Source organism: Ptychodera flava (assembly GCF_041260155.1).
Source record: "Ptychodera flava strain L36383 chromosome 3 unlocalized genomic scaffold, AS_Pfla_20210202 Scaffold_27__1_contigs__length_13241970_pilon, whole genome shotgun sequence".
Taxonomy (NCBI): Eukaryota; Metazoa; Hemichordata; class Enteropneusta; family Ptychoderidae; genus Ptychodera; species Ptychodera flava.
Window position 1 is genome coordinate 10,627,994 of NW_027248281.1, and position 21,920 is coordinate 10,649,913.

The 21,920-nt window shown below is 37.3% G+C and overlaps 1 protein-coding gene across 2 annotated transcripts; it reads left to right on the forward strand.

Moving 5' to 3' along the window:
• Positions 1-1,135: 1,135 nt before the first annotated feature.
• Positions 1,136-21,642, forward strand: LOC139126521 (tyrosine kinase receptor Cad96Ca-like). Of its 2 annotated transcripts, XM_070692573.1 has the most exons (11): positions 1,136-1,324; positions 9,300-9,656; positions 12,831-13,164; positions 13,654-13,841; positions 14,236-14,752; positions 17,825-17,941; positions 18,269-18,444; positions 18,978-19,100; positions 19,547-19,758; positions 20,158-20,248; positions 20,670-21,642. In XM_070692573.1, the coding sequence occupies exons 6-11, from the start codon at positions 17,875-17,877 to the stop codon at positions 20,688-20,690; spliced, it is 690 nt and encodes a 229-aa protein (XP_070548674.1). In that variant the 5' UTR covers positions 1,136-1,324; positions 9,300-9,656; positions 12,831-13,164; positions 13,654-13,841; positions 14,236-14,752; positions 17,825-17,874; the 3' UTR covers positions 20,691-21,642. The 2 variants fall into 2 exon arrangements, 1 of the variants encoding a protein (XP_070548674.1); XR_011550621.1 differs by lacking the exons at positions 14,236-14,752; positions 17,825-17,941; positions 18,269-18,444; ... (2 more) ...; positions 20,158-20,248; positions 20,670-21,642 and having other exon boundaries at positions 1,140-1,324; positions 9,393-9,656; positions 13,654-13,789.
• The last annotated feature ends 278 nt before the right edge of the window (positions 21,643-21,920 follow it).

Below are 21,920 nucleotides of genomic sequence, written 5' to 3' on the forward strand. Positions count from 1 at the left end.
CTCAGAACAAATTACAGAGAAATATACAACCTTATAACAGAAACTTACGATACAAAACATATTGACGAGAACATCCATATTTAAATCAAGTAAAAATAATACGAACACTACCTTGAACACAGTAGAACAAAATTAGACATTCTAACATCCCCAGTGAAGGAACAAACATCAAGTGGGACAACATAGGAATACAGACAATCTATTGATTATTCCACATAATTTATCCACTGAAGACGAATTTGAGGCGACTGATTACGGCAAATTTCGAAAAAAATGGCGTTAAAGGATCGTAGTGTTATACAGTCTCCTCCACTCAGGAGAAGACACTGCAATGACATTCATATTACGGCTGTGTCTCGCCATAGACAATCAGTTCTGTACACAAAATAGGGAAACATAAAATACACTTTCAAATCTACAAAACACACTAAACGCAAACAATTAAGATATGAATAATGTGTGGAGTTGCTTTCCTTATTACATAGATAAATATTTAAGAGCTAATTACTCAATTGCACAAAATTAAAATTATTACATTTATGGTAGATAAGTATTACATTTATGGGTGATTTTATTATTACATTTATGGTTACCATTTATTACAATTGTTGTTGATGTTTTATTACATTTATGGTTGAGTTTTGTTACATTAATGGGTGATATTACATTTATGGTTCAATTTTATTACATTTATGGTTGATATTACATTTATGGAGATTATTAAATTTGTGGAGGTTACAGGTGCATCATCAGAGCACAATTTCTTGAACTTTCTTAGAAGCAACTTGTTTTCCTTTTCCAGCATTTAGCCGGCAACAATATTTTTTGGAAAGTCCTCTAGCCTCTCTCCCCCCCCCCCCCTCGAAATCAAATGGGCCACTCCTAAAGAGAAGCCACTGACCACATGTCATGTCAGAACATTAATTGTGGAAATCTGACTTCAGAATTTGAGACGTTGAGAAGCAAGCGATGATCCGGAACGCTTGGAAACATCCTTGATAAAGTTCGGCGTTTTATTTTAAGCATTTTTAACAGGGATGTACACTGGAGTAGTCATTGGCACTGGCCGGGGTCTCTGGGCTTTCATTGCAGATTGATTTGCATCTGAATAAACCATTGGTCCGGGGGCGGGGGTAGCTGACCCGCACGAGTGACCCCTAGTTCACGGAAGCATGAAGGGCGAATATACAAGGCAAAGTCAATTTTTTAACTGCGACTTGACCATCACACAAATTGAAGTGGTATGACTTTAGTGACAACGAATTTCTGTCTGCAATGGCGAATATCAAGTCGAACTGGAGTCTTTGGCTGATTCTGTTGAGCGGTAAGTTTCTAGCTCTGGTGGCGTATTTTCAGAGTGGTCATTTACAAATCGATACGTCAACACCGTGTCTGTGTGACTAACAGCGACTGAAATCACCGCGTTCCTGTAAAGCTAACGTCTAAAGTAGGCCACCCCGATGGTAATGTTGAGGTCAGTGCTTAAAGCGGCAAAATTGTGGACAGACAACATTTCAAATTACCATTCAAATGCCGTAATGATCACTCCCCAGTCTAACCGCAACAAGGAAGTTAACCATAGCAAAAACCACAAAACAACATGGCTGCCGGATCAAGGCATAGTACTCATGTCAGTCATCTGTGTCATTATAGTACAGTAGCATTCGCATCGTCTTTAGTGTAACGTAACATATGTGACATTGTATCGCCCGTGTACATATTCGAAAGTTTACAACACTCGCATGACTCAAATGACATTTATTTTAATGTAGATTACGACATATTAACGACAGTAATCAAACGTGACAGAGACGATAAAATTATGGTTCCCAACATAGTTGATGTTAAGAACAAACACTGAAAAGCAAGGGACAATAACTATGTTTTAAGCCAACGAATTCAAATTTGAAACCAAGTTTATTTTTCGTGTGTACAACGAGTAGTTTCCTTGTTGACTGAAGACAACCAACCATTTACAGTACCCCGGATACGATTGTGCGTGGGTGGAGTGGAGCGGCTGTTGTTAATTATGTCCTTTAATAGAAGACTAAACGAGTCTTGACGTGGCGGTAAAAGAATCACCACATTCGAGGAAGAGGAACATGAAGTTTCTCCTGTTCGCAGCAGAGCACAATACAGTCAGAGACAGGGTTGAGTCTGCAGAGAACAAAAACGCATCAATAGTTCAGGCTAAACCTGGTGACCAGATATCGATTCTCTCGCAGTATACGGTTCGCTTTACAGCTTCTGAAGTTTTCTCTCCATAGATGCACTTTGCATATTTGGTAATCTTGCCCTTAGGCAAACGTGTTGCAAGGGGCAATAAACCGAGTTGCAAACATTACAAATGCGGAATAAAGGGAAGTTCTGGGGTGCTGTGTATTCACCGTACGATTCTGAGTCTAAGCCTAAAGCAGCCATTCACCCCGGCCGTTGTTACGTTCACTCAAACCGTGACATGACTTTATAATGAACTGTCTTAAGGTAGTATGCACCTCGAAAGTGAAAGACTTAAACTTTTGCTCTAACTTTCCTCAAGGAATCTTTCAATCATTCTCTTTCAAAATCAAGAATAAAAACAGGGGGTCACCATGCAAATTTTGGTACTAGAGAAACAAATTACCCAAGATTTACCGATATTAGAAATTCAAAATGGCCGCCATCCCTGTGGTAACACTTTGGAGAAAAATAAAAATTTTCGAATTTCGAAAAACTAAGCCGTGAAAAGTTTTCTTTCACCAAGAGCTTTAAAATGAATCCCCACATGTGGTATATCACAAGAGAATTGTAAAAGTTTGAGAGTCCGAATGTCTGTCCCCGAGGGGCGTTCTACCTTAAAAAGTCATTGAAAGGCTCTTATGGCTCTGCGCAACAAGGACTTCCGTAATAAGTGATAATAGGATATTTATGTCATTGCCTTAAAAGTACGTGAACGTAAATCTGATTTTGAGAAACAGAATACATAGTAAGTTTTAGCATAGACCCTCGAGAAAGTTTTTCTCGAGAGTCTATGGTTTTAACATGGAGCTAGAAACGGAGATTGACGTCAAATCGAGGGTCAATTCGAAGTTTAAAATATTCTACTGTTTTACGATACATACGTAGGGAGGCTATTTATTTTATTTATTTATTATCAGCTTCGACATGATGTCAATCCAATTATCCGAAACTAGTTCCAATCGTGTTGCTTAAATTTAAATCATACATACCAATAAAACGCTTAGCAAAAAGACACAGTCATTTACTGTGGTTTTACGACTTATCCGGACACCAAACTTGCTAATTACCCAGCAACTTCGCTGATGATATTGAGACTTTGATCAGTAATTACCAAAGCACTTTGGTAATTCACCTCAAACTTGATACTTGATCTGGCTGCAGTAACTCCATGGGTGGCAAAAGTGTAAACACAAAATTGACATCTCAGTGCATACGGTGATACCATAAACCAATTTGAGACATGAGTTTGCACTCAAAGTTTTCAACAGTGTAACCATACAAAAAATTGCTGAACAAAGTGATGAAAATGGCACAGGACAAATACAACTTGCATGGCAGTAAACCTGCCCACTGCACCAAAAAGATTTCTGTAACTTCAATGGACATCATGCCTGATTGAACAGTCCTACTTTAATACTTTTTCCGCTCAATTCGTGCTGGTTTAGGCACAATCATTGAACACCACTCAAACTTTCAATCTCTTTCCTAAATCGACTTACACCTGAAGAAATTGTAAAGGAAGCTAGAATACAGAAAAGATTTTCAATCTCTCTATCTTCATGAACGGGCATTCTTCGATCACATTTATGCTGATAGACAACCATTGACAAAAGGCAGCAAACCTCAGCAACGATTCCGAGCTAAACTGACACAGTATTTCATATCCCTGCATCAAATGAAATTGAAAACACAATCCCATCAGTGACATTTGGTAAAATTTTCACATGAATCATATCTTGAAATTTAAAAAGTGAAACAAAGACGTCTTGTACTTTGCCGATCAACAGCACAGTGTGAACTGTGAAGTGGCATCTGCATTGCCTGCACGTAAAAGCAACTCAGTGTACTCAGTATCAAATGGTCTGCATCTTATGAAAACAACTGGCAGTGAAAGTTGTAATAGTCACCGGTAAAAACTCTTCACAGATGAAAGGATAATTGCTTCAAAAGAATGAAACTGCAGATTTTAGAGGAGGAAAACCAATGGCGGGTGCGTGGAGTGGGAATATTCTATTTAGGTGACGGAGACGGAGTGTCATAGGATTAAATAAACTGGATAATGTAGGATTTTCCTCACAATGCTGTAACAGGAATTCCAATGTCAGCTTGATTTAACGTTAGTAATAGTATTTCTGCTCTGACAAGTAATTTGACAAACTCTAACGACCCATTATACTCTCCTAACCTCTCCGTAGTTGAGTTTTACATGTAACACGGATTAACAGCACACATATACATATGTTGGTTTTACTGAGGAATGCTGTTCAGTGGAATGCCAACCCCTGTCACAAATTAGTTTATGGCACTAGTATGATACTTATCAGTGACTTTGTATACACATTGTGTACCCTATGGAGCACTCATGCAGCCAGATCAAGTATCAAGTTTGAGGTGAATTACCGAAGTGCTTTGGTAATTACCGATCAAAGTCTCAATATCGTCAGCGAAGTTGCTGGGTAATTAGCAAGTTTGGTGTCCGGATAAGTCGTAAAACCACAGTAATTCTCTCCTATAGCTCAAAGAGAGCAAACTCGTCCTATGACTAGTACTATACTCGGTAATACTACGGACAAGGGATAAATACAGTTGAAGTTTTATTTCAGAGGAACAGGTGTGGCCACACTGTACGTTAATAAGTCCCAGCATGCGGTTAGATATATTGATGTGCTTATTCCAAGACATATTGGAAGAAACTTCAACTCCAAGATCACGGATGCTGTCAACTTTTTCTAAGAGAACTTTTTCCATTGTACTGCTATTAACTAAAACGTAGTAAAACGACACTAAAATACTGCACTACTGTCGAAAAAACGGCCTCGTGATATGTATGGACCAAATGACATGTCACTATGAATGCATATTATGACTTAGCAATTGACAGAAAAACACTGACAATACTTATGGCGGCCATTTTACAATCACTCTTGATTGCAGACATGAACGGTGAAAATCCTACATAAAAGGTCATTTCACGAAATAAGCCTAAGTGTTATTTTATTGTTGATAAGCGTGATTATACAGAACCAACATTTCCTATGGAATATCCTTAAAGTTTGTTTTCAAAAGTGTACACTTGATTTGATTTCGCCGCCATTAACAATGAACATTTATTTTAACCTTGCTTTTTCTGGTCATTGAAATTCTTGTAGTACGTAAGTGTCGAAACAATTCTCGGCGTTTTCTTGAGTGGGACAACGTTCATTTCCGATGCTCGGCTCCGTGTTATCAATTTTCGACGAATATCTATTGCTCCAGCTCGTTCGATCCAAGAATAAGCATGTGTTCTTACTCTTTATTGTTTTGAGCAAAATCTAATTACCTTGCATTCCAGCAATGTTACTTTATGACAGTCAATAAGTAAAACAAGCTATTAAAGAATAAAGAATGCAATTTGAATTAGCCGTTGCGATAGCATGTTAACCTCAAGATTACACATGTATGGTAATGTTTAGTCACGTTATGCAGGTAATTTCATTTTAATTTTGCTGGAAGAATATTTTGTATTTCTTTCTGCACTGTACCGCAAAGGTCATTTAAGGTCATGACCGAGATCAATCGGAGTGCCTATAGTATAGCCCTGCTCTCATTCTACACAAGCTGTTGGTCCATAGCTGTGGTGTTTTCGGACGGGATTCCTGCCTTTTACAGGCTGCTTTTGACTTTTACGTTTTTAACCCCGCCACCACAAGTCAAAACCAGCCCGCAAAAGGCAGGAATCCCGTCCGAAAACACCACAGCTATGGCCCCACAGCTAATTCCACACCTGCACCATATACCGTATCGACGTCAACACACGCGTCATACCTGCCTACAGCCAGGCAGCCGCGTATGCAAAAGCATGGGCGCCAATCTCTGGAACTCAAACACATTGATCACAGTGATAATTTAATAATGGCTTCAACCGATTCCATATTGCACTCTGCAAACTTGAACGATAGAGACTGACAGCCAGTTTCACCTCGCTTATCATTAATGAATGATAGTTTATGTAACAGTGCAAAAATACATATTTGCTTGACCAACATATGGCATAACGTGAATTAAGAAATAGAAAAGTCAGGTATACACACTCGGGATTGCTTTTTACCAACGCGCGGGAATTCAACTTATAGTGTACATGCCCCATAAGGTGAAGGTATCTGCTAAAGTGCAGGCTGCGGGTTGCGGGCTGCGGGCTGTGGGTTTCTAGAATTATGGCTAGATTTCTAATATATGTAATATGGCATTTAGTATATAAGAAATAAAACCTTTAGAAGGTGTCTATTATCAATAATCATGATCAGGTCTATCGTACAGTATCCCTATTCCTGCCAAGTCCATATTTCACCATCAGGTCAAGATGGTTAAAATTAATGAAACACAACTATATGGTGTATTTTAACATAATACTGTACATTTGAAGGCTGTTGAAAACATAAATGCTGTAAACTTGATTTTTTGGACTAAAGATGCTATAACTGACCAAACCAAGTGGGTGAAAATACGTCATGTTTCTGAAAAAATCTGCTAAACTAAAAGCGGCGATTCCGAGGACCAATTTATTTATTCCGAGCTGCCTGGCCATTACAAATAATTAGGGATCTGAAATCACTTTTCTTTCTTGCCATGGATGTGAGTGAGAAATAATACCAGACTGACAAAAAATTCGCGCCTCGGAAATGTCGCCAGTTATCGCAGAATGTAAACTGTTACATTCTGGTATCAGGCCATAGGAAGTAAATTCTTTGTAATGCATGTATTCACAATTCGTTTCTAGGGCAACACATACAGAAAATAAACAATGCCTACTTAAATGCAATGTGTACGGAAAGATTTTACTTAAAAAGCGTAGAAGTGATGTGTATTTAAATGCCGTGTATTTTTCATGAAATCTTTAAACAGAAAAAGACGTACAACAAAGGACTTAGTTTACTTTGCCGTTTCGGTTCACCCGAGGTCGCGACCGCAGAGAACGACATTCCGCTAACATTTTACGCGACTGAGAATTTCAGCGGGAAAACACGCCGGTGCGTTGACTTATTTTCAGAAATCGATCTAATAGGAATATTTTTGGATTAGTTTGTGTTCTGCAGCTCTCAATAATTCTGTATCTCCTAATATCATGCACGTATTCTATGACTTGCACCTGCAGTATGGTAGTCGCTCCATCATGCGGCATTTGATCCAGTGTGACTATGAAAAGTTTCCTAGGACGATAATCGTGTTCACAACAATAAAATAATTTTAAATGGCATTGAAAACGATTTTGAAAATTGTGCTTTTATCGGCGGTTGAACTAATCTGAAGTGTGAGAAGGGCATGGCATTCTATGAAAAAGTAACAAATTATTAGGCGTGTCAAGTTTCAACGAACTGAAGTTCATCTCCCAGTTCATCTGTGCTGTCAACGATCCGAAACTTACTTTTAAACTATCCATCCTAATCATAACATAAAAAGTTAATATAGCGAGTTGTTGTGAAATCTGTCTTGTGTTCATATTATTACTCATCCGTGTTCAGTCATATCATTTCGAAAGCTTCGATAGGCATTGCGCTGTGCAACTGCGAATGTTGGATGGGAACTGGACTATTCTGATGTTTGTGGCGCTTTACCAGATGTAAGCTGAAATAACGGCATTATTCAAGAAGTTCACGGCTTTTATTCCATAAACAAATACATCTAGAAACTATTTTAGCATTTATTCTAACTACTGGCGAAAATGATACAAAAAACACCCACATTTTTTCATGCCCGCAACCCGCAGCCCGCAGCCCGCATAATAGCGCATCCTTAAGGGGTAAATGTCTAAAGTAATTGTAGTGTACTGCGTGTTCGCATTAATCCACTTATTCATCACATCATCAGTGTTTGGGTCTGGCAAATATCGGCTACTGTCTTCGTTCACACTTCCCTATTTCGCATTCACATCAATCACGTGATCAAGCCAAAGTGCGACTCACAAAAGAAGCGAATAATGCCTAAAAGAAAATGGACAGTAGGGCTTTTGGTTTGAGAGAGTTTATTGACACGACCTAGGGTGACACAAAGTCTGCATCACATCATAAAAAGCAAACTACATGTAAGGAACAATAAGCTGCTGACGATTATTGTACATATGCAGTCAACCTTATAAGCGTCCCGTTGTGCGGCAAGTCCTAGAACCGCCACTGTATCTCTCCCTCTCGGTGACTCGTAAATTGAAATGTCTTGACAAAAAGAGGATGCGAAACAAGTCACAACATGATAGAGTTTCAACTCTGCCACCAGATTTCGTCGTATCAGCATATGTCAGTTAATATTTCTTTCCATGCATAGATCGTGTTGGCCTACGGTGATACATCCTGTTGACCTAATCACCTTTGAACCTTGAAGGTCGCACACTCTTTGATGTAATGACAGGATCCTGTACGTGATAAATCTGCAGCCAACACAAGTCATTGTCTCCAAGGTTTACGCACCAACACACTGTACAGTATGCCTGTATAGTCGCTACTTCTGGAGTGAAAATAACACCATGTGCTTGCTATGGTAGCTTGCATCTATTAACCAGACTATCATTTCAACATATAGGAAATACATGTAGTGTTAGTCGTCTTGCTAGTGCGCCAAAAGACCAACCCAATTTTCCCCAATTGTATTGACAGAGGGATATCGGCCATTTCGATGCACAAATATCGTAGATTTTAGCAGAGTGATTTTGATATCAAATTATGTATAATTATTCCGAAGGACAACATTTGTAGTTTCTTTGCTTGAAGTTGTAGCAAAATGGTTCATTTCCGGTGCGCGCACATTACCCTATTAGCAATATTTATCCCTGAAACAACGACAGAAGCAGATTTTCAATCGCTCTCAGATTTTCAATCTTGTGATCACAGAAAATAAATACTACTTTTTACTATTTGTACTTTCTTCTGAAAAAGTTGTGCATTTTTTAGTGCAATGCTAGTGAAATGATACAATTTATCTGTAATTTTACATACATTGTATGCTAATTCGTGAAGGCAAATGACAGGAATTTTACACACAGTCTATTTTTGTCACTAGTTCTATTTATTGTACTAGAGTTCACATAATATCTGCCTGTTTGCATCAACTAGGTATCTTCGTCTCGGGTGGTGCTTACACGAGCATGCCGAATGAAACTCTGGTAATACAAGTAGGCAAAGATGCAACTCTTCAATTTAATTCAGAAAAACTGAACGTACCCTCGGAAAATGTGACAGTTACATGGAAAAAACGAAATGGAAACAATGACTGGGAAATTATAGCACATCGCTCTCCTCCTGACACCGTGGGTTTGACTGAACCAGAGCGTTTCGATCTGACCGGTGACTTTTCACTTACCATATTTGATGTGCAGCCGTCTGATGAATGCCTTTACAGATGCATCGGGACTTACAGGAACCAACACGGTTACGAAACATTTGGAAGATTTGTACAACTCAATGTCACAAGTAAGTAGGAGGCACTCCCATTTGTTAACATTTTTAAAGCACATTGTTTTAATGCCAACAGTCGATATTTGACGTGGCGACTGCGCGCGGATCGCGAGATAGCGATAAAAACTTGTCATTTCCCGAGCGTATTTTTCACATCCCGAAGTTTTACGATAGTTTCTGATTTTGACCCGAAATCTCCCGAAGGTTTGTTGTTGTGTTGATTGACGATATTCTAGGGAGTCTACAATAAGTTCGAACGACGTAATTAATTTACTTCCCACTGCAAATACTTTATATACAGCATTATGCCTTTACCTCAGGTAATTTTTTTAAAACTTCTCCTTAGGTTTTGTCGTTTTCATTATTCTAAATCAGTTGTATTATATTTTTAACCTATACCATATAAACATCAGTTTTTTCGTGTCAAATATTAGCCGCCTCCGATGACTACATTTTGTCGTCTGCCACACAGTACGCCGCGCGCGTGGTATGCGGCTGTGCGTACCATGCGGCGGCCACTATTTATCAACCGCACGTAACTGTGCTAGTCACCTATGCGAATTCTGGTGGAATCAGCAAAAAATTGTTTTTCATTTTTACGCCAAGTCAGTAAGACTCAGCATGCTCCCACGAGGCATGACCGATCACCGACGCCAGTGGTACTGTGGCGTACAGCAGCGTAAGCGTAGACTTGAACTCCATAGCTTAGTTGACAATTGCCCCAGTGCCGAACGTTCGATGTTCGGAAGCTGAATTTAGGTGGGCCACCGGAATTCAAACTTTTACTTTTTTGAAGACATGTTTTTATCGATATCTCGCGATCCGCGCGCAGTCGCCACGTCAAATATCGACTGTTGGCATTGAAACAATGTGCTTTAAAAATGTTACCAAGTGGGAGTGCCACTTTAAGATAAATTTCGAAAATAGGGGAGGTGATTGAGCTTGCAATTATAGTAGGACGCATATCTGGATATGGTATCACTTCAAGATTAAGTTTGGTGAATCGTTATAAAACTTAAAAAACCGATGATAAAAAGTGAATGTAACAATATTATTCTATAAAATATGTAAATTATTTGATCATTATTGAGTATGTGGCATCTTGGCGTCTGCATGCGCTGGCAATATTTTACTGTGTCAGCTTCATCATTGAAGTTGTAGGCTGCCAACTGACCATTACGGGAGCCGTCATTATTTACGGCCTGGGGAGTGTCGTAGGAATCTGGGGGTGGGGGTCACTCAAGAATTCAAAGCGTCAAGGAGGTTGTTCAAAATGTTGAGAGGAAGAAAGGGGGGGGGGGGGGCTACTCAATGTTGATCCAAAGCATTAAGTTCAGTTATGAAATGATGCACAAACAATAGAAGAATGAACAACATAATATTATAAAGTGGTACTATTTTATAAAAACGTGGTACAAATTGCCATATATGTATGCCAAGTATATAGACTATCATACCAAATGAGTAATTTTTCATTATTTTCTAATAACAATTGGTATTCTTGCCTGATCAAGCATAAGAAATATCTACTCTCTATTCTATAGGGTACTGATTAATTGGAAGAATGTGTAAAGAAAGTATACAAAATATTAGATTGCCTCAATAACAAGCCATCTTTCAGTGCAATAAAATAATTTCTCATAGTCTAAAAATACCTTAGAAATAGTCATTTCTTGCATGTTTCAACCATATGTAAATTTAATCTTTACATTAAATTTTTGGTTTTCTATCTCTTGTTTATTTTCTCTGTCCTCTTTGACACAGGTTTTGGCAGACTCTTGATAAACACCATATTGCAGACACTAACTTTTTACATTCTATATTAATAAAATCCATAAAATGCATGCATTCTGTGCGTTCAAAGGATTATCTGATAAATTATACTTTACTGTCATAAATGTTAAATATAAAGAGGAGGTCATGGAAGAATGATCTAAGCAGATACCGTAATTAGTGTACAGGATCTAGGATAAAACCGAACTGTTGTAAATTCATCTTTTATTTTTACATAAACATGTATTTTAATTGACTAAAGTTAACCATTTTGACTTTTAACGATGCCGTATTATCAAGATTTTCATAAGAAGCCGGAGAAATTTCACGGCTGGCGAGGTCATTTTTCTGGCAGTAAATCTCAAAGTTCAAACAAACAATAACCATTGACTACGAAAAATACTGACCCTGACAATGGGTCCATTAGTATCGTTTACAGAAATGTAAGATTTTGAAAATGACAAATAAAATCGCAGATTTCCATTCCTGCATATTCTTTGATCTGCAATACCATGCAAACTGATACCGTTTTTAACAGGCGCAAAATGTATTGTCATTGTTTGATTGTTAAATATTGTGACTCACACACTGATCATGCAAAAAATGTTTTAAAAATATCAGTGTTCAACGTCATTTTAAAAACGTTTTACCTGGTCAAAAATAAATTGAAAACACCTCTCAAATTGCAACATTGCACATATTAATTTCTCAAACTTCTCGATGCAACAGGGGGTTACTCGAAATTTTTGAGTTTCCAATGAAATTACTCCGACCCCCTGACAGGCCTGTAATAATGACGGCTCCCTAAGTGTAGGCTATTTTGATACGAAAATGGACGGGTTCATGTCATATTATAAATTAAACAGCATTTTGGATCATATTATCGATTCACTTAATTCGATGTACGAGGAAGTCCATCGCTGTCAGTTTCTACATTTTCAGTTTCCATGGTGACCTGATTGAAATAATTCATTAAAATATACACTTGAGTTCGCCTATTTTAACCCCAGCAAGTCTGAATCATATATGCCTCATCATAAACGTCAGTAAAAATGTTAATTTTCTTATGATACGTCTATGAAAACCTATACAATGATATCACAAAATTCTCGCCACAACACTGAGTTCTGAAGTGACATGTATAGTCCTGTAAGTCATGAGAGATTTTATGTGAGATAAAATCTTTAGTCTTCCAAATCATTCTTTTGTACGCAACATTCTCCAATATCTAACTAGACTAGATCTTTTGGTGAAAATGCCAGATTCTGAATGACATAAAGTAGTATATTTTGCGTTGTTACACACATAGCACACTCAGATACCCAAACAAAGAAGGTCCACTTTGACCAATTATATGGATAGCGTATTCAAAAGTCAAGTAACGGTATCACTAAACACTGTTTCTTACACGGCCAGGTCCGATAGAAGACCTGCGTATATACTCCGAGAACAACACAGATGCGTTGTACCAAAGCATAGTATGCGAGGCGACAAACGGAAAGCCGGCAGCGTCACTCTCCTGGGTTATCAGTGGAGAAGAATTCGTCAGCGGTAATCGAGATTTTAAGATCACTCACGACCAAGATGACGCAGGGTATGGAAGAACCACCTCCAGAAGTAAACTGACTTTCTTTCAAAATTTTGATAGGCAGGAAATCAGTGTGGATTGGTATCGCTAAGCAGCCAAGCTTTAGGGAGAATTCAATATCGACAGAGGTGGAATTTGAATCCCTTGTGGAAGCATCAACAGGTTCGTATTTATCATCAATGTAGTAATATGGTGGCGCTCTAGGGGTCGTAATAGTACTCTTGAACCCCGATGGTGAGTCACCGAAATTTATGTCGTAAAGAGGCCATGGATTTACGACGATACTCGGAATAACGTGCAATCACATAACACATTTAGTAGAACTAAGTCTTCACATAGATAACTTTTAGTCCGGTACAGTAAAGGAGTTGATTACTTACCCTGGTAAGAAGATCAGTTATTGTTTTTGCCGATGAACATGTACAGGAATTGATAGAAACTGTCGTCAGAAATAAATCGTCATACGCATTTTGCCTTTGTCATTCTGGTCCCTGATCACGCCCAAATGAAACATCCCGAGATAATCTAAGTCAACTAACTGAATAGAGATCGTAAGAAATGGTCATAAAATTTACCCTACCTGATGAAAATCCTTCTCAGCCGATGATTTATCACATCTTTACAATTACTATTTTTCCATTCTACATACAGAGTCACACCTTTTGACTTCAGGACAAAAGATTGCCACGACAACGTCTCCCACTTATTCCAAACGTATTTCTCAGATGAAAGAGATGGTACCATGGATCGCGATAACAACGTGTGTAATAATGCTTGCAATCATGATTTCAATAATTGCTGTGGCTGTTTCGTGCCGTAGACGAAATTCGTCTGGAAATGTAAGTGTAGTTGTTTTTGCTTTTAGTAGTTCGAACAGAATAACGGTAGTGCAGCATTCCATTGCGGCCATAGGGTATCTCATGCACTGTAAAAGTAAATTACTATTGGTATATGCAGACCGACATCAGTCACTGCTGGTCCTTATCACCAACAGTTACATACTGCTAACAATTACCGGAAAGGTTGATTATTGCATTGGTTCAAGTTCAATAAGCACTTTAAAGGATAAGATATGAGACACTGTCAGTCCATTGTAGCATCTACTGAATCTAACATGTAAGAACAGCATAGTACACTACTTCTGCCAATGTTTATTCTTCAAAAACAACCATTGGCAGAACACCTTTAGAATGATTTCTTTCGATGATTGTATCGTATATTTATAATACGCAGGTGGTAAATATCGAAAACAACAGTAACGATAAACTCGCCGAACAGCAAACAATATTGACACTGTTGTGCAGATGGCAGAACCTGGAACAAGGACAGAATTACTGGAACCCGCACCTCATCGTTCTCACTCTAGAGATTCAGGTTACGTAGAACACAGCAGGCCTTCCACCGAAATGACCTCACCAGAACAGGGCAATGTTTTGGCATACGTGACTCAGACTGAAAATCACACAAATTGGACATCTGCTGAGGAAGGCAGTTCCTTGGTCGAATTGAACATGCCTGAAGATGATGTTATATCGACTACGTCAAATAGTACCACATCTAGCGAGGAATCATTTAGTGATCGCCCTCTAGCATCTGACTATGTGCATGCAGAACTGGACCGTGAAGTATCACGTGACAATGTCCAAGTAGGTTTACAGATTGGTGAAGGACATTTTGGTAGAGTCTGTAAAGGATGCCTTAAACTCAAGGCAAGCAGGAACAAAAAGAAGTGGCATCAAAATACTGCCAGGTAGGTTGTTAAAACCCTGCTCTCACTATTAGGTCACTGCTTCTGTATCACATTATGACTGAACATGCTAAGCATTATCTCGATTTCAGCTTGAGACAGAGTACGCAAGTAGCAGTGCAGTCTGTTCTCGTCTTCCGTCATGATTTTCCTATGATATCATTTGTGTACATCTTTTCGTTTCCAAGACGCAGTATTTGCACTTAATATTGAGAGAAAAAGCAGTCTTGGGGGATGGTCGCCAGATTCAGATGTCACACGATCGTTTCTGATCGTCAGCGAACGTCCTCTAAAGTGTGTAATGTTGTGATTAATTCTTGGTGGCGGGGTCCACAAGAAGCCTGTGCCACATATGATCACTTGACTGAAAGTGGTGTAACGCGCGTATGTATGATTTGGAACGTAAATTAAGGATGCAGGACCAGTAATATGGTGTTTGTTCTTCCAAACAACGAATTCTGTGCAAAAACAACTTTCAGTGTAATATCGTACTAGACGGTGTGATTTGTGAGACGAAAAATTTGTGTCACACTGATCACCTGAGTCGCGTCGGTTTTCATTCAAAAATATCGAAATGGCATAATTTTGCTCCGTCCTCGAAGTTCAATGATAATCAATTTTTTACGCTCCCATATATGCATATGTATATATGCAAATGGCAGGTATTCGTATAAGGTGGGAAAATGGCGTCTGTGTGTATGTATGTAAGTATGTATGTCTGTCAGTCCGTCCACATCAAAAACTCCTAAACCATAGCACCTACTGTCCTAGTATTTGGTGTACAGGTGCACCTAGGGACGGAGATGTGAATTTGTTCAAATGATCATGTCAGTGCCAAAAATATGCAAATGAGGGAGAAAAAGGAAAAATCCTGCAAATGGCTAAAACTCAGTAAGCATTGGTCAAATGTGGTTGAAACTTGGTATGCAGATTTTTTTAGGTATTCTAATTATGTGTGCAAAAATTGGGATGAAATTTGCATGTTTGTATTTTTAGGGTATTTTTTCCGTTTTTAGTCAAAAATCTTGTTCTCTGAAATCGCTCGTCTGAATGCTATGAAACTTAATATTCATGTTCCTCAGAATGACTTCAGTCATGCTTGTACAAATTGTATTGATATTGTCATATTTGTAATTTTGGGGCAATTTTCCCAATTTTTGATAAAAAATTTTTTAATCCAAATACTGCTGATTTGATAGCTTTGATACATGTATTTGGTATACAGGTATCTAAGATTAATCTCAATATAATGTATTGAAGGTATGTTGAAACTGGCAATTTTTTTTTATTTTTAGGGCAATTTTTGCCTTTTTTGGTCAAAAATTTTTTCTCCAAAAACTTCTGATCTGGTAGCTTTGATATCTAGTGTACAGGTTCCTAGGGTTTATGTTGATTAGATATATTTAAAATTAGGATGAAATCTGCAATTTTGTATTTTGGGGGGCAATTTTTCTCATTTTTGGTCAAAAAATTTGTTTCTCAAAATTTACCAGTCTGATTGCTTTGATATTTAGTAAACCGGTCCTTAGGGTTTTTGTTAATAAGATATATTGAAATTAAGTTGAAATCCGGAATTTTGAATTTTTGGGGCAACTTTGCGAAACTTTCAGTTTTACTGGGATATCTTTCATTTTGTATTTTTAAGATTTTTTTGGTAATTTTATACCTACTGGAACTAAGAGTATATAATGTGGTGATTTAGTAAGCATTTGATATGGTAAACTGTATTTGGTGTTGAAATGCGGTAAAAAAATCCTGGCAGATTTTGAAAAAATTCCAAACTAATGCCAATAAAAAAATTCAGCCAGAGAAGGTTTGACAAAAAGAAAAGGTGAGAGAGTGGGGAAAAAAGAATGTACAATGGATCAGATACAAACGATTATGTACCTCATCGATCTTCCAGACACCATCCCTTATCAAATGGTCCACCCCGATGTATTTTTGTGCACAATTAACCATGCAGTGTATTTTAGTTTAAGATGTCAAGTTAGGTAAGGATTTGAAAGGAATAGTCCAGTTCACCACAGTTTAACTTTATCTCTTGTGTCATCATCCTTGTGTAATTGGTTAAGTTTGTAAGTTGTTCCAGATGTGGATGTACCAGCTGTTCTGGAAGAAAAAAATGTTTACTTTTTCCTGTAGGGTTTCTGAGTTGATGATTGTATGTTGAATTTCTCCATGTATCTGGTGTATGGGCAAAGAGTAAACATTGGTTGCATGTCATGTATTTCAGTCTATGTCAAATATTGTAAATGAAAAATCAAGAAAAATAACTGTGTGCTTGTAAAAGATAACATATTTGTCAATACATAAACTGCCTTGCAGATTGATTGTCTTAAATATTATCACAGAAGTAGAAAAGGAAAAGAAACTAATCAAATTGCTGTAACATATCCACTCTCAGTCCCTGTATAGGCCTATACTTAACTATTTTATCATTACATTCAGCTGTTGTTACATCTTTATCACTCTCCATGGGCCAAGGCACACTTGGGGTCAATGTCATCACTCTGTGCCAGTCTGTGTATGTCAGTCTGTCTGTATATGTATGTCCATGTTTCATACAATTGTTGACTTGTTTCGATCACTATATAGGAGCGAACAGTGATGTTGTCACTATTTTTTTAATTGCAAATGAGATCATAAATATTATGATGCACTCACGAACTGGTCAACAAATTTAAGATCACTGCCACTGATGTTTCTCTGAAGTGTCAGGAAGTTCTAGTGTTCCAGTTTTTTATCGTGAGTTTTTATAGTAACATTTTCGTTGACTGGTTTCATCGTTACCTAATTACAATAATTCCATTAAATTTACAAACTCGTTCATCTCACTCTTAGTATAATTTGACGCCCTTTTTCATAAGTCATCAAATATATCAATAAGAATGCCGTACACTATATGCCAATAAAAAGCTTGAACACGATACAATGGATACTCTCCACGATTGTCAAAACCTTCATAAAAGTTTGTCGTCAGCAATTTTATGTGACATATAAATCTTAAAACTTGCAAATCAGTCTTACGAACGTAATATTCCTAATATTTTCTTTCATTACATTGTCTTTATCAAGCATGTACCTGTGTTGAAGAGTACGATCGTTTGATACGTGAACTAGACATTATGAAGAAACTCAAACCTCACCCTCGGGTGGTCCAACTGCTCGCATGTTGCACATTGCCGAAAAAAGGTAAGACAGAGACTTTGCAATCACTTTGCAATGAACTCAAAGTCATCTTTTTTCAAATCAGATTGAGTCATTACTGACGTTATGAATGAAAGGTTCCCATCATATATCAATTGTTTTCATTCAAAACGTTTGTCAAGTATTTGATTCTCTATCCCTTGTTACAGTGCTGTATGATAATGCTAACTTTCCCATGGTTTAATAGGAAATTCACTGGCGAATCTGGACTGTTAAGAGCCTTTTTGACTACAGCGCATTTCAACATTTTGCTACATAAAAATGAAAATTACCCATGATATAAATTTAATGACATGTGTTGTGTATTATCAGAACCGATCTTCCTCATCGTTGAATATCTACCAAACGGATCATTGAAAGATTATCTGCAGAGGAATCGCCCTACCACGAACACACCGATGGAAAGGAGCAGAAAATTGGCAGACAAAGATCTGATTAAATTTGCCTTCCAAGTAGCTGAAGGAATGACATTTCTACACGAGAACAATGTAAGTAAGAAAAGTCAACAATGTCATGCTAAAATGTACATGATTGGACAAAAATCTTAAAAACTTAACCAAACTTGAAAACTTCGCAGAGGATCAAGAAAAAATAAAAGCACAGTAATGTAGGAACCATGAATACTCTCGTGCAAGAAGATTTTACAGTAATCATTTCCTTCCTTTATACCTAAGCAATCCGAATGTAACATGAAATGAGCATCACTTAAACCTTTCCATCAACAACGAGTCAGTGAGTGAGTGAGTGAGTACACGAGCGTTCAACAACACCATAAAAGTATTGACTCAACCTTTATTCAATTCAAAACAGTGTATGAACATTACACATTACGTTACACTTTCCATAGAAACTCTAACTTGTTGTCAGGATATTTGGACTTGGACTTGGGCGATTGAAATTGGAAACATGTTATTTTGTTCAGTTTTCATCATCCAAGGAAGCTATTTATCTCAACTTCCTATCGTTCCTTGCTAAGTACCAATGTGTACCAATAACAGTACAAAACTGTATTTGTTTTCAGTTGATACATCGCGATTTGGCATCAAGAAATATACTCGTGACCAGCGATGTTAATTGCAAGATCTCTGACTTTGGACTTGCTCGAAACATTGGACCAAATCAAGAATACGTTATGCAATCACCGGTGAGATTCTTAGATAGCTACTCGAGTAATCAATCTATATGCAGTGTAGACTTGACATTTGTTTTGATAACATATCACATTCTGTAATAGAACTGTTACAACCGCCACAAAGGAAGGGCTTTCAGTTCCATATCAAATAGATGCAGAAATACAAGTGACTATTGCATACCTCGATGCTTGCCTGTTTTTTCTGACCTTCTGTCTTACTATACCGTTACTTAACGTATCTTGGTTTCTTTCCAATCTTCCCTCATCAGAGGCATAGTCTTTAAATGCTCATTACTTTACTGCATCTTGTTATAGTGACCCTGTCTCGACTTCTCTGAATTTGGGGTTTATTGCTGTCATGTGCTTGGTCCCATTCTTGTCACAGTTTTCTCTTTAACCTTGTCTCCAACGATGATTTCTGCAACTCTCAGTACACTTGGTTATTTCACATTTGTCAGGGAACACTTCCACTACGTTGGGAGGCACCGGAGTCGTTAATATCAAACGTGTACAACTTTAAGTCTGATGTATGGTCTTATGGAATATTACTTTGGGAAATCATCACATTTGGCGAAAGGCCATATCCAGACTTTGAGAACTGTGAGGACGTGCGAACGAAAGTCAAAGAAGGGTACACAATGGCCATACCAGAACACTGCCAAAACGGACTGTAAGTAAATGTATCAAATCAAGCTACTTTTTGGTGTCTTTTACTTGCAAGACAAATACAAAAACATTCTGCAATATGCGCAAACTCTATTTCGTCCCCTGCACTTTGCCCATAGCAGTCTATTACAAATTTTTATATTTTTTATCGTTCTTTTATGTCTATCTGTCTCTGTATGTATGTATGTATGTATGTATGTATGTATGTATGTATGTATGTATGTATGTATGTATGTATGTATGTATGTATGTATGTATGTATGTATGTATGTATGTATGTATGTATGTATGTATGTATGTATGTATGTATGTATGTATGTATGTATGTATGTGTGGATGTATGGATATGAAGCCGTGCAAACGATAACGTTAAATAATACATCATCCTGTTTATTGCACATAGGGGTGATATAATTAAACAATGTTGGCAGTATGATGCAAAGAAACGTCCTTCATTTAAAAGGATTGCCGATAACCTGGAAATCATGAAAAAGGTAAGTAGGAGTTCAAAGTTATCAAAAAGACATCACATTCATATTATCATTATTGTCATGAACAACAAAGGCGAAAATGGTAACGACACTCAACATTGGTACCGATAAAACAAACATAATAATAATAATAATAATAATAATAATAATAATCACCATTACTATTATTATTATTATTGTTGTTGTTGTTATTTGTTTGTTTCTTTGTTTATATGTTTTGATGCAAGTTATGATAAGTTGGTTTTTCAGGCCAGGTTTGTATGCGGGAGCAATCTGAAAAAGTCAATGTTTGATTGGTTCATAAATTTAGCAAAATGTTTATGACTCCTCATACTTTTTATCATAGTCTGAAGGATAAACGATCATTTAGTACAATGTTTAATGTTCGATAATATTGTGAATTTTCGGTGTACTCTTTTCACAGGAACACGTCACTTTTTCATAGAATATTTTGATCCATGTATGGTTCCAGGAACGCACTATATTCCTGCCAGCTAGTCTGCCCCAACAATCTTCAACATGAAACGCTGAGCGACAAATGTGGAACACGGTTGGAAAGATCAACAATGGGCTTACCACAATTCAGCAAACAACCTTCTTTGCTACAATTTCAAAATGTGTCGTCTTTCAGTTTATGGTTGACATGATTCTTTCAGTGTTTAAGAAGATCTTTACATTTTCAACGGTCTGTTGTTTAATCTTTATATTATTTTAGACTGTAACATTTGTAAATAAGCGATACATTCAAAATTAGATTTTTTACAGATTAAAAGTTCAATTATATTTTACGACATGACCATTTGAAGACATAGTTTATATTATATTGAGAAAGCAAGGCAATTTATAAGTAGAGTTTAAATCATCTTTCTATTTTGCTTTTGCTTTTGTACAGTTTTCAACTGACTTTTCATATCGTATCACAAAGTCATAACACATCGCATCACATCACAAGTAATTTTCTTTTGTGATGTTTAAACGCCAATCGCATTGATGGGATTCATCACATTAAAGTACAATGATGCCAATTTCAAGTGAAAACTTGGTACATCTGCTTTTTCAGATGTATTTCCTAGAGTTCTTGCAATGACTTACTGTTTTAGATAGATTTTCTAACTCAAAGTTAAAGACATGACAGTTTCTTAATCGGATTCCGTCAACTTCAAACATCCCAGAGATCTTCTTAGTTTTATCACGATTATGACCAACAAATCGACACCAACATTGTATGATAAATTAATTGCACATCAGCCACCTGGCTTCTCCACGGACCTAGGAAGTCACATGTGACATATGTGTGATAATACACCCAATTAGAAAATAGAGTATTTCTTGTCCTACTGCACAGTTTTGAAATGAATAAACCAGCGGAGATGACGTCGTCTTTTAGTTTTACTACAGTTCTCATTTCCGGATGAAAGAATTTATTCTTATTGTCCAAGCATTCGTAGCGACACATGTACATAGTACAATAAGAATCAAATGTCATGTCAGTCAATGTAAAAGATAGGCCGTATTTTAAGAAAATCACGTCAACACGTGACCAGCACGGCCTCAACTATTTTCGGTAATTTGTGCATTTGGTCATGATAATGCCATTTGTGACATTAATTGTATTATAGAAGTCGATTTTGTCCATTTGATTCTGCTGTAGGAATGCGTTGAACTCATATTAATC

Coding starts and splice junctions, on each gene's coding strand:
- LOC139126521 (XM_070692573.1), top strand. CDS start 17,875: ATGAAGAAACTCAAACCTCACCCTCGGGTGGTCCAACTGCTCGCATGT. Junction 18,445..18,977: donor CATTTCTACACGAGAACAAT/GTAAGTAAGAAA, acceptor ATTTGTTTTCAG/TTGATACATCGCGATTTGGC. Junction 19,759..20,157: donor GAACACTGCCAAAACGGACT/GTAAGTAAATGT, acceptor TATTGCACATAG/GGGTGATATAATTAAACAAT.